The sequence below is a fragment of the Bison bison genome, unplaced genomic scaffold (genome assembly GCF_000754665.1).
Source record: "Bison bison bison isolate TAMUID 2011002044 unplaced genomic scaffold, Bison_UMD1.0 scf7180017864218, whole genome shotgun sequence".
Classification (NCBI taxonomy): Eukaryota; Metazoa; Chordata; class Mammalia; order Artiodactyla; family Bovidae; genus Bison; species Bison bison.
Genome location: NW_011494790.1, coordinates 3,675,291 through 3,689,774, shown reverse-complemented (window position 1 = coordinate 3,689,774; position 14,484 = coordinate 3,675,291). Strand labels below are relative to the sequence as shown.

General features: G+C 36.3%; 1 protein-coding gene across 3 annotated transcripts in view; it reads right to left on the bottom strand.

Annotated features, from left to right (window-relative positions):
* The window catches only part of CWC27 (CWC27 spliceosome-associated protein homolog (S. cerevisiae)), a 266,077-nt gene that overhangs the window by 246,464 nt on the left and 5,129 nt on the right, over positions 1-14,484 (bottom strand). For all 3 annotated transcript variants that reach the window (XM_010845518.1, XM_010845516.1, XM_010845517.1), the window contains exon 2: positions 8,587-8,683. In XM_010845518.1, coding sequence (XP_010843820.1) covers positions 8,587-8,683 — 97 coding nt within the window. The remainder of the gene's footprint in view (positions 1-8,586; positions 8,684-14,484) is intronic.

The window sequence follows — 14,484 nt, the reverse complement described above, 5'->3', positions numbered from 1 at the left end:
CTTTTTCATTTTCATCAAGAGGCTTTTTAGTTCCTCTTCACTTTCTGCCATAAGGATGGTGTCATCTGCATATCTGAGGTTATTGATATTTCTCCCAGCAATCTTGATTCCAGCTTGTGCTTCTTCCAGCCCAGCGTTTCTCATGAGGTACTCTGCATAAGAAGTTAAATAAGCAGGGTGACAATATACAGCCTTGATGTACTCCTTTTCCTATTTGGAACCAGTCTGTTGTTCCATGTCAAGTTCTAACTGTTGCTTCCTGACCTGCATATAGGTTTCTCAAGAGGCAGGTCAGAATCTCTTTCAGATTTTTCCACAGTTTATTATGATCCACACAGTCAAAGGCTTTGGCATAGTCAATAAAGCAGAAATCACATGTTTATCAATAAATGAAATATTTCAATCAAAGAATGAAATAATGCTATTTGCAGCAACACGAATGGACTAAAGATTATTAAGTGAAGTCAGAGAAAGGCAAATATGATATATTATCACTTACATGGAGAATCTAAAAAATGATACAAATGAACTAATTTACAAAACAGAAATAGACTAGCAGATGTAGAAAACAAACTTATGGTTACCAAAGGGAAAAGGGGGTGGAGGAAGGGAGTTTGGGGACTTCCCTGGTGGCCTAGTGGTTGAGAATCTGCCAATGCAGGGGGCATGGGTTCGATACCTGATCCGGGAAGATCTTACATACCATGGGACATGCACCACAACTACTGAGCCTGCGCTCTGGAGCCCACAAGCTACAACTAGCGAAGCCCATATGCCCTAGATTTCATGCCTCACAAAAGAGAAGCCACTGCAATGACAAGCCTACACACTGCAACTAGAGAGCAGCCCCTGTTTGCCTCAACTGGAGAAAGCCCACACACAGCAACGAAGACCCAGCATGGCCAAAACTGAATTAATTTGAAGAAAGAGCTTGCGATTAGCAGACACAAACTACTATAGAAAAAATAAACAACAGGGATCAATGGATAACACAGGACAGTATTCAGTATCAGTATTCTGCAATAACCTATAATAGAAAAGAATCTGAATCTATTTATCTATATCTATATCACTTTGCTGTATATCTGAAATTAATATACTTTAATAAAATGAAAATTTATCAATGCCTAAAACTAAGTGTATCTATAGTTAGAGTTAACAAAACTGGTCATAAGATTTTTTTTTCCCCAGGATGTTAAATAGGCTCTTAAACCAAAATCTTCTCTTCCCTGCTGCTGCTAAGTCACTTCAGTTATGTCCAACTCTATGCGACCCTATAGACAGCAGCCCACCAGGCTCCCCCGTCCCTGGGATTCTCCAGGCAAGAACACTGGAGTGGGCTGCCATTTCCTTCTCCAATGCATGAAAACGAAAAGTGAAAGGGAAGTCGCTCAGTTGTGTCCAACTCTTAGCGACCTCATGGACTGCAGCCTACCAGGCTCCTCTGTCCATGGGATTTTCCCAGGCAAGAGTACTGGAGTGGGGTGCCATAGCCTTCTCTACTTACTATAAAATATCTAACACAGTTTCTACAGAAACCACAGTATTGGTTGTTTTGGATCTACTTCAAGGATTCTCTCAAACTCTGGATACAGTTTTCAAAATAAAAATTGAAGAGGTTTTGGTATAGATCTGTGGTTCTCAACTAGGTTTGGAGGAGCAGCAATTTTTCTCTGTGGCACATATTTGTCAATGTCTGGAAATATCTGGCTGTCACACATGGGAGATGTTACTGGCATCTAGTAGGGAAAGGCCAGGGATACTTGTAAACATCCTACAAGGCACAAAAAATCCCCACAACAAAGAATTACTAGCCCAAAATATCAACAGTGCTGGAGATTGAGAAACCTTCATAGAGATAAATAGCCTATTTCTTTTTTTTTTTTTTTGCCCACAGCCACCCACAACTGTTGCTATAGGAAAAATATTAACAAACAAATATTCATCAAGCACTGTTATCTAATATAAATTTAATATTTAAAAGGAAAATATTCTCTTCCACACATTGTCTTTTCAATACCTCTTCCATTATACTGTAGTCATAAACTCTACTTACGTGGTCCCAAGACTTTATGTTTCAGGAGAAATGCAGTAACCTTGTTTTACAGAATACAGAACCTGCATTTCTGTATGTGTGTGTGTGAAATAGCCTATTTCTTAATTCTTCCTCGTCTCCCCACAGAAAATTAACTTATACAAACACTATACAAATCCAAAATATATCAAAATTACTCACTGACTATAGGTCTGGCACCATCAGTGCACCCTTCTCAAGAAACAGTCAATAAATAAAATGAGTAATCAACACAATATATAATTGAGTCATTGGAAAAGACTCCGATGCTGGGAAAGATTGAGGGCAGGAGGAGAAGGGGACAACAGAGGATAATATGGTTGGATGGCATCACTGATTCAATGGACATGAGTTTGAGCAAGCTCCGGGAGTTGGTGATGGACAGGGAAGCCCGGTGTGCTGCAGTCCACGGGGTCTCAATGAGACGGACATGACTTAGTGACTGAATAACAAATCAGACTCCCATTAAGTTTGCTAAATGACTGAAGATACTATTTATATTTATATATAAATACACTAAAAAACATACGAGATCATATATGATCCCTTAATTGATTGAGTTGGAGTCAATTATTGAGTGTAGTTATAATTTAATCACATGCTGATGACCAGAGATGGAAAGAGCACAGTTCCCTAAAGACTTTACTGAGCTGCAGAACTTCTTGACACCAGATTTCTTATCAAAGAGAATGATAAATGTCTCCATTAATTAAATCATTTGAGTTGAATCTTCTATTATGTGAAACTGAACCAATGCAACTCATTCAACGACAAATACTTATCAAGTGCCTACCGTGGACCAGGCACTGTACTGATACAATTATTGACATAATCCATAAAATATCAATTACATGAGTACTTTGTGACACTTTATTAGCCAAAACATGACTATGGTTTACCATAATTCATAAAATACCATAATACTTCGGCTTGTTCACAGACACCCTTATAATTTTTCACATAAGCAAGCTATAACTGGAAATAAAACTCACATTTTAAAAAAGTAACAACAAAGTAACAAGTAATCTAACAACTGTATCCAGTTTGGAGGATGGATTGGAAGAAATAGAAAGGAAGATTAACTGATTTTTTTCCCCAATCCATTCTGAGTGAAGATCTGTTGCACTACATTCCTAAGAACTCCCAAGTATAGATAAGTTCTCTTTGGCTACAAACAGAAATTGTAAAAACCAAGAAGTCTAAAAGTATTTCTCCTGTATTCCTAAGTAACCATTTACTCTGATTAACAATGTGTATTGCAGTTAGGAATTGTAAGTCTTGCCTCTCATTGGCTGTAACCTGAAAACTCAATTTTCTTAAAAAAAATTGATGTAATTGATGTACAAGATTACATTAGTTTCAGATGTACAACACAGGGATTCAATATTTGCATATATTGTGAAATGTTCACAGACAATAAATCTAGTTAACATCTACCACCACACAGTTACAAAATTTTTTTTCTTGTGCTGAGAACTTGTAAGATATACTCTTTTAACAACTTCCAAATATGCAATAACTATAGTCAATATGCTGCACATATAATTTTCTAATTATAAAATCAACAATATAAATTACTCATAGTGCTATTCTGAAGATTAAATAATATGGAGGCAACCTATAAATTTTCAAGTTCAACACAAATGTGAGATCAAGCTTTAATATTTCCACTTAAATTCTACAAATCCATATTTAAATTTGAATATAAAACATACCCCAGCCTACTCAAAAAATAAAATAATCCATTATGCCCGTAATATGTAAGCAACAGTTTTTAGCACATGATCAGATTTACTTTTTCAAAGGATCACTTAAACTCCCGTAAGTTACAAGGCTGGATAGAGAGCAACTGTTGTCCAATCAAAACACAACTATGGCTTATCTGGAGACACACAGATTCAAGAATTCTCTAGAACAGGATCTATTAAGACTCTGCAATCTATTTGAGATGATGGAAGAGGGAAATGAAAGAGGTCTTTATTGTGTTTTCTAATTTTAAAATTACCCATCTTTCCTTTTCGTATTTCCTATTAAGTCTTTCAGTGATGTTGGATTTTTAACTTTAAACTTTTCTTTATTTTCCTAATTATATTCTTGTTGAATAAATGAAATTATTATAACATTATGTATATTGAGTATAAATTTTCTATAGTTTCTCTACACTTTAATTTTGTATGCTATCATGCCTAAAATTCCAAATTTCCACATAATTTCTATATCCATTATTTCCACTTCCTTGTAATTTATTAATAATCACTGTTGAACTGTGCCTGCCTACCCACCTGCCAAAGCAGGAGACTTAAGAGACACGGGGTTCAATCCCTGAGTCAGGAAGATTCCCTGGAGTAGGACATGGCAACCCACTCCAATATTTTTGCTTAGAGAATCTCGTAGACAGAAGAGCCTGGTGGCTATGGTCCATAGGGCTGCAAAGAGTCAGACACGACATTGAACTATGCACTTATAGCTTATCGTGTGCTATAAAAGACCTTGCTGTTTGCAATGTTTGACATCCTTCTTAAATGTTTATGTATCATTCAATTAGTATTTTCAAGAGGTCTTACTATTTCATTATGTGTGTTCATAATAAACTCCTGAATTTTCTCCACTACTGAAAAAAGCAATTTACATGTATGTCAAATACAAAATGAAGTTTCTATGTGGATGCTGAGTCTGCTATTGTCATTAAGTCTTGTATTTCTGGCTATAACAATGTATGGGTATAACAACATATTCTGACTAGTTATATTTCTGCTCAAGCACATATAGGAATTTACACTGCATTTTAAAATCATGTATATGTGTCTCTTTTAGAATTTTTGTGTGTGTTTACTTCTGCAAATATTATCTTAAATAACTTTTTACTTAAAACTCCTTTATGAGCTCTCTATTTTAGCCTCTTGGGTTTTTTTAAACAAATATTTTAGTTTTGTAAAGATATTTCTTTTAACCTCTTACTATATACTTAAATGCTTGTAACTTCTAAAGAATTTAAAACTCTTGCTAAAGGAGGAAGAGGATAAAAGATAACTGATGAAGCATGGACACTGAGGAGACATGGCTGAAGTAAAATTTCAAAAGAGTTAACAGTCACATAAAGTATAAAAATTTTGATTTTCCTATTTACTTCTCTTTTTGCTCCCCACTTTGCTTTTCAAACCTAAAGTTTTATTTCTTCCTCATTTTTCAGAAGAATTAATCAAATTATCAAAGATAACAAGCTTCCCTTCTCTTCAACCTACTTTTTAAACTTGTAATTTTTAAAAATTTTCACTCATTAAAAAAAAACTTTTTTGGTTACACCACATGGCATGCGGGATCTCAGTTCCTCAACCAGCAGTCAAAACTGCACCCCCTACATTGGAAAGGCCTGATCTTAACCACTGGATCACCAGGGAATTCTTGTAACGGTTTCACTCATTTTTGAGTGCTCACTTAACTATCTTGCAAAGATCTGAAATCCAAGATTAAGTCTGTGTAACTGTAAATCTTTTGTTTTCATAAAGACTAAAAACTACCCCCAGACACAGAAAGACAAATAGTTAATTTTTTCACTTTTGTGGGGAACCTAAAATAAAGTTCAACACACAGACACAGAGAGCAGAATGATGGTTGACAGAGGCTAGGGGGGGATGGGGAAAACTGGGAGATAATGGTCAAAAAGATACAAATTTTCAATTATAAGATGAGTAAGTTCTGGGGATCCAGTGCACAGCATGGTGATTATTGTATACTAGAAATTTTTATTAATAGTATTGTGTATATCAGAAATGTATACATACCATATTCTCACCACACACACACACACACACACACACACACAAAGGTAACTATGTGAGGTAACAGATATGTTACTTGATTATGGTAATCATTTCACAATGTATACATATATTAAATTATCACACTGTACACTATTTAAAAAATCATGTTGTACAACCTAAATGTATACAATTTTTGCCAATCATACCTCAATAAAACTGGAAAAAAAAAATAAGAACTTCTCTTTAACTGTGAACACCATTTTAGCTGAAGGCCGTATCTGAGGCTGTGCTCCCACTAGCTCACGTTTATTCATTTGCTTTTTAATTTTGGAAACCATGGCCTTTTTTTTTTTAAATATTGATACGACCATTATAAGATCTAGAATATTGTGACTTGTTTAAATCATATAAGCAGAGAATTAAAATGAGGCCCTCTGAGTTAAATTTTTAAAACCCTGAGTTTATTCATTTGGGAACATCTTTATTTAAATTAGTTTTCTCAAGTTTCTTGTTAACCTTTGCAAAAATTCCATTTCTCACCTTTTCAGTTAAAAGAATTGCTCTAGTTATTTTTTATTATTTTCCTTGTCTTTTTTCTTTCTACTTGTATTCTCATAAATAGGGAAATAATTTTATTGATGTTGTGATTAAGTTTCATCATCACCTAACTTAAGAACCTTATTTCTTCTTTCATTGTTATATTATATCCAGATGTTTTCTGTTTCTTCTATTCACATGGTCATGGATTATAATTTACCATCTATTCTTTCTAATGTTTTTATACTTTCAATCCTCTGTAAAATTTGAGCTTAATATTCTTCAAACTTCTTTCCAGAAAAAAATCTGACTTTTCTGTGTCTACTGTGTTTCTCGGCTCTGCAGACAGTTATTTGAGGCTTCTCTGACTGAACTACCTGTCTGACTCAATTTCCTTCCTGCCTGCCATAGTAATTATTAATGATGGTCTTTACAGATGTCTTATTTTCTCCTTTTTTGTCAGCTCAATTTTTCTTTTCTTTTTTGAGGTGCTGAAGGAGGTTGTTTTGTTTTATTGTTTTGGTCTGGGTATTTTTATTCTTTAGATTTTCCACTGGTAATAATTATCTATTTGGAGAGTTCTCACTGCATCCTACTACTGGTTATTCTGTGTTTTCTTTCACATCTTGCTTTAGACTCAGAGCGTTGCTTTCTGATACCTTGACTAACCTTCTCTTTTCCTAAAAATCAGATATAATTTAGGACAATGATTTGCCACCACTGGAGATACCTGAAACTATATGCAATGTATACTGAAAGTCAACATGTTATAAATGTTAGGGAAATTTAGCTCTAAAAGGGAATATTCTAAAGGGGAAAACACTCAAGTGAATGTAATTCTGTAAAGTTTGTTAAAAAGAAAGATAGTCACTTTATTACTCAAATCTAAGAGTTACTAGTGACATCGGTAATATCATCACTGAATGTTGCATGGAAGGCTTTATGAAGCAAACAAAATTTTTAATACACATGAAAAAGCAGATTGGGAATTCCCTGGTGGTCCAGTGGTTAGGATTTGGCACTCTCACTACTGGGGCCCCAGGTTTTACCCCGGCCCTGGTCAGGGAACTAACATCCCACAAGCCACACCACATGGCCAAAAAACAGAAGAACGAGTGGGTTAACTTGAACAGAAAAAGAAGGGAAGAGAAAGTATTCCAAAAAGGCATGTGAGGATATGAGAAGATTTCAGGAAATGAAGGAGGTTATGAGTGGAAATGGGAAGGACCTGCTCAGGAAATAAAGGTAATAGTCAACTGAGATCACATGGTTATTCAGTGCAATGAAAAATGAAGTTGGAAAACTAGGAAGCCAAGCTGCCTGAAGATTTAACTACCAGATGAATTAAACGTGAGGGTAAAGAGATCAAAGATAAGAAAATGGAAGACCAGGTAAGAGGCAATTACAATCACACGGGTAACAGTTAGGCAGTTTGGGGAAGAAACTGGTAAATTTGGTTTTATACTATTTGAATTGTAGCTGACAGTAGAAGATTTGAGTAGAAAAGTCCACCAGGCAATCAGATATGTAAATTAGAGTTCAAAAGAGGAGAAATGGTTGGAATTCTACGTTTGATGGTTACATGGTTAGAAGTTAGCTCAGTTGGTAAAGAATCCACCTGCAACGCAGGAGACCCCGGTTTGATTCCTGAGTGGGGAAGATCCGCTGGAGAAGGGATCGGCTACCCATTCCAGTATTCTTGGGCTTCCCTTGTGGCTCAGCTGGTGAAGAATCCACCAGCAATGTGGGAGACCTGGGTTCGATCCCTGGGTTTGGAAGATACCCTGCAGAAGGGAAAGGCTACCCACTCCAGTATTCCTGCCTGGAGAATTCCATGGACTATACAGTCCATGGGGTCTCAAAGAGTCGGACATAACGGAGTGACTTACACAACTTTCACTTTCACTGGTTGGAAGTAACAATTAAAGAAAAAAGCATCTTAGGGAGTACCCACTTTTAGAGGATAAAAGAAAGAAGTGAGATAAATTTCTGTTAAAGATGCAGAGATTTACTGACTGGTGGCAGGGGGTTGGAGGGATTTTTATCTCCTCTCTCAATTTCCTGACACACAGCTCAAACCCACATTGCTTCTATCAACTCTGATCATTCATTACCACTATTTAACATGAATCTTCAATGTTGTGGGAAAATACACCGCAATTTTTAAATTAACAAAATTTCTTTTACAGAATAAAATTCAAGAATTATGATTACCTTCCAAACAAAGCTGGATGAAATTTCTGCATGCTTTAGGAGCTTCTTTTGACCACAACTCTATATCAATATCTCCAGCTGTAGTTTTCAATAAAACCTGTAGAAAGCACATAAAATCATTAAGTTATCGTTTTGCTTCATAATGAGTTTACTGGCTGCTCAACATAAAGTATTCACTACTGAATTTTCCATTTTAAAACCAACATGAGAAACTTTGCTTGGTTTCTGTTGTTATACTCAAAAACTTCAAATAATCAGTACAAGTTACTCTATTTCTATCTTTTAAATACTATTTTCAGAAATAATTTATGCTTTACGGAAAATTTAGCACAAATATTTTTTAATCACAGAAACAACTGCATTCATTTAAAAATCAATGCTGTAAACTTGCTTTAATTTTAAAAGTTTTCCATATCATTTCTTCCAATAAAATTGGTAAAGCAAATTAAGACATTAAAGAACAATGATCCCATGAAACTACAGTACTATAAGACGATTTTACAATTATTTTTTAACATATGAACAGTTGACCTCTTCACTCACAATCATGCCATTTCTAATTTACAAAGGAACATTCTTAATCCAATTCTGGGTTGTATATTAGGGACCAAACCTGTATCTCCTGTGTCTACTACACTGGCAGGTGGATTCTTTACCACTGAGCCACCAGGGAAGCCCCTTAAAATTACTATCGACAGTAAATGAAATCCGTTGATAGTCTCCTTTCCACAGCTCATGAAGGCAGTTACTCCTTGGTGCAAGCAGCCATCTTGCAGGAACCAAAATCCCTACTGAGTCCACAGGTAGAAACAGCTTATAACAGTCTTATTAATAATTACAAACAACCAAAAAGAACAGAAAGCTCTAAATCCGAACACCCTGGCACAGCTTAATCCAACTGCTCTAGTATCACTTCCCCCACACACCCAGCCCTCAGCAGAACAGAGTCCACTGTCAATCACTGATTAATGGTCCATGACATATGACCATCACCATCACTTTTGCTACAACTGCCTTTCAGTTTCTGCTTCAGAAGCCCAAATTACACTGCCATAATTTATATAACATTGATGAATATATTGTATCTTTTTGGGCTTTTACTGGCTATATAGTTCTCTTATAATTATGCACCTGGGGGTGGAGGAGGAGACAATATCTATACTGTAGTAGATTTTAAAATGGTTTCCTTAACCCTTAAAGCACATGGACACCACCAGATGGTCAACACTGAAATCAGATTGATCGCATCTTTGCAGTCAAAGATGGAGAAACTCTATACAGTCAGCAAAAACAAGACCGGGAGCTGACTGTGGCTCAGATCATGAACTCCTTATTGCCAAATTCAGACTACCTCTGAGACATCACAGGTTTGGTTTCCCACCACTACAACAAAGTGAATACTGCAAAAAAGTGAGTCACATAAAGTTTTTGGTTTCTCAGTGCACACAGAAGTTATGTTTACTCTATACTGTATGCAACAGCATTATGTCTGAAAAGACAAAGCATAAACCTTAATTTTAAAATACTTTACTATTAAAAACTGCCAATCTACATGTAAGCCTTTAGCGAATCATAATCTTTTCACTGGTGGGGGGCTTAAAATGTTGCAAGTATTACCCAAATGTGACCCAAAGACACAAAGTGAACAAACGCTGTTGGAAAAATGCTAAGAGGCTTGCTCTTATATGTATAAGTGCATCACTTTGCTGTATACCTGAAGCTAACACAACACTGTACATCAACTATACTTCAATTTAAAAAAAAAAAAAAGAATAACTGAACAACCAAAATGGATCACTGAAGAAATCAAAGGAAAAAAAAAATACCTAGGGACAAAAATACCACATATCAAACCTTATGGGGTACAAGGAAAGTGTTTTTAAGAGAGAAGGTCATAGCAATATGGGCCAAACTCAAGAAACAAAACAATCCAAAACAATCTAACTTTATACCTAGATGAACTAGAAAAAGATGAACAAATGAAGTCAAAGTTAGAAGAAAGGAAATAATAAAGAACACAGTATAAATAAATGAAAGAGACTAAAAAACAATAGAAAAGATCAGTGAAGCTAATGGCTAGCTCTTTGAAAAGAGAAAAAAAACTGACAAAACTTTAGCCACACTCACAAAGAAAGAGAGCTCAAATAAATAAAATCAGAAATGAAACAGAAATTACAACTGATACCATACAAACACAAAGAAGCAAAGAGATACTCTGAACAATTACATGCCAACAAATTGGACAACCTAGAAAAAAAATGGATAAATTCCTAAAAACATACAATCTTCCATGACTGAATCATGAAAAAATAGAAAATCTAAATAGACAGATTACTAGTAAGGAGATCGAATCAGTAATCAAAAACTGCCAACAAACAAAAGCACAGGATCAGATGGCTTCACTGATGAATTCTTCTAAACATTCAAAGATTAAATATCTATCCTTTTTAAACTCATTTTACAAAGCTAGCATTACCCTGATACCAAAACCAAAGACACCACAAAATAAGAAACTACTAGAGCTAATCAATGAATATAGTAAAGTTGCAGGATATAAATTAACACATAGAGATCCCTTGCATTCCTATACATTTACAAGGAGAAAACAGAAAGAAATTAAGGAAACAATTCCATTCACCATTGCAACAAAAAGAATAAAATACTTAGGAATAAATCTACCTAAAGAAACAAAAGACCTATATATATAAAACTATAAAACACTGATGAAAGAAATCAAAGATCACAAAGATAGAGAAATATACCATATTCATGGATCAGAAAAATAAATATAGAGAAAATGAGTATATTACCCAAAGCAATCTATAGATTCAATGCAATCCCTATCAAGCTACCAATGGTACTTTTCACGGAACTAAAACAAATAATTTCACAATTTGTATGGAAATACAAAAAACCTCGAATAGCCAAAGCTATCTTGAGAAAGAAGAATGGAACTGGAGGAATAAACCTGCCTGACTTCAGACTATACTACAAAGCTACAGTCATCAAACAGTATGGTACTGGCACAAAGACAGAAATACAGATCAACGGAATAAAATAGAAAGCCCAGAGATAAATCCACGCACCTATGGACACCTTATCTTTGACAAAGGAGGCAAGAATATACAATGGAGGAAAGACAATCTCTTTAACAAGTGGTGCTGGGAAAACTGGTCAACCACTTGTAAAGGAATGAAACTAGAACACTCTCTAACACCATACACAAAAATAAACTCAAAATGGATTAAAGACCTAAGTGTAAGACCAGAAAATATAAAACTCCTAGACAAAAATATAGGCAAAACACTCTCTGACATAAATCACAGCAGGATCCTCCATGACCCACCTCCCAGAGTAATGGAAATAAAAGCAAAAATAAACAAATGGGACCTAATTAAACTTAAAAGCTTTTGCACAACAAAGGAAACTATAAGCAAGATGAAAAGACAGCCTTCAGAATGGGAGAAAATACTGGCAAAAGAAGCAACTGACAAAGAATTAATCTCAAAAATATACAAGCAGCTCCTGCAGCTCAATTCCAGAAAAATAAACGACCCAATCAAAAAATGGGCCAAAGAACTAAGCAGACAGTTCTCCAAAGAAGACATATAGATGGCTAACAAACACATGAAAAGATGCTCAACATCACTCATTATCAGAGAAATGCAAATCAAAACCACAATGAGGTACCATCTCACAATGGTTAGAATGGCTGCTATCAAAAAATCTATAAGCAATAAATGCTGGAGAGGGTGTGGAGAAAAGGGAACCCTCTTAAACTGTTGGTGGGAATGCAAACTAGTACAGCCACTATGAAGAACAGTTTTTAAGGAGATTCCTTAAAAAATTGGAAGTAGAACTGCCATACGACCCAGCAATCCCACTGCTGGGCATACACACTGAGGAAACCAGAATTGAAAGAGACACACGTACCCCAATGTTCACTGCAGCCCTGTTTACAATAGCCAGGACATGGAAGCAACCTAGATGGTCAGCAGACAAATGGATAAGAAAGCTACATATACACAATGGAATATTACTCAGCCATTAAAAAGAATGCATTGGAATCAGTTCTAATGAGGTGGATGAAACTGGAACCTATTATAGAGTGAAGTAAGTCAGAAAGAAAAACACAAATATAGTATGTTGACACATATATATGGAATTTAGAAAGATGGTATCGATGACCCTATATGCAAGATAGCAAAAGCAACACAGATGTAAAGAACAGTCTTTTGGACTCTGTGGGAGAAGGCGAGGGTGGGATGATTTGAGAGGGTAGCATTGAAAGATGTATATTATGTGAAGTGGATCGCCAGTCCAGGTTCGATGCATGAGACAGGGTGCTCAGGGCTGGTGCCCTGGGATGACCCTGGGGGATGGGATGGGGAGGGAGGTGGGACGGGGGTTCTGGATGGGGAACACATGTGTACCTGAGGCTGATTCATGTCGATGTATGGCAAAAGCCACTACATTATGGTAAAGTAATTAGCCTCCAATTAAAATTAATTAATTAATTAGAAAAAAATAACAAAAACAACAACAAAGATAAAGGCCAGAAAGTAAAAGGAAAAAAAAAAAGCTCATACTACCCAAATAATCTATACATTTAGTGTGAAAGTGAAGTGAAAGTGCAGTTGCTTCAGTCGTGTCCGACGCTTAGCGACCCCATGGACTGCAGCCTACCAGGCTCCTGCGTCCATGGGATTTTCCAGGCAAGAGTACTGGAGTGGGGTGCCATTTCCTCCAATGCATGAAAGTGAAAAGTCAAAGTGAAGTCGCTCAGTCATCTCCGACTCTTAGCGACCCCATAGACTGCACCCTACCAGGCTCCTCCGTCCATGGGATTTTCCAGGCAAGAGTACTGGAGTGGGGTGCCATTTCCTTCTCCAACATTTAGTGTAATCCCTATCAAAACTCCAATGGCATTTTTCACAGAACTAGAACAAATAATCCTAAAATTTGTATGGAACCACCAAAGACCCCAAATGGACAAAGAAGCCTTGAGAAAGAATAACAAACCCAGAGGTATCATGATCCCTGATTTCAAATTATACTACAAAACTATAGCAATCAAAACAGAATGGTATTGGTATACAAAACAGAGGCATAGATCAATGGAACAGAACAGAAAGCTCAGAAATAAGACCACACTTTCATGGTTAATTAGTTTACCATGGAGGCAAAAATGCATAATGCGGATAGGATACTCTCTTCAAAAATCTATCCTGGGAAAACTGAACAGCTGCAAGTAAAAGAGTGAAACTGGACCACTATCATACACTATATATAAAAATAAACTCAAAATGGACTCAAGACTTGAATGCAAAATCTGAAACCATAAACATTCCAGAATAAAAGAGATGCAGTAAGATGCTTACTCCTTGGAAGAAAAGTTATGACCAACCTAGATAGCATATTCAAAAGCAGAGACATTACTTTGCCAACAAAGGTCCCTCTAGTCAAGGCTATGGTTTTTCCAGTGGTCATGTATGGATGTGAGAGTTGGACTGTGAAGAAAGCTGAGTGCCAAAGAATTGATGCTTTTAAACTGTGGTGTTGGAGAAGACTCTTGAGAGTCCCTTGGACTGCAAGGAGATCCAACCAGTCCATTCTGAAGGAGATCAGTCCTGGGTGTTCTTTGGAAGGAATGATGCTAAAGCTGAAACTTCAGTACTTTGGCCACCTCACGTGAAGAGTTGACTCATTGGAAAAGACTCTGATGCTGGGAGGGATTGGGGGCAGGAGGAGAAGGGGATGACAGAGGATGAGATGGCTGGATGGCATCACCGACTCGATGGATGTGAGTTTGAGTGAACTCCGGGAGTTGGTGATGGACAGGGAGGCCTGGCGTGCTGCGATTCATGGGGTGGCAAAGAGTCAGACACGACTGAGCGA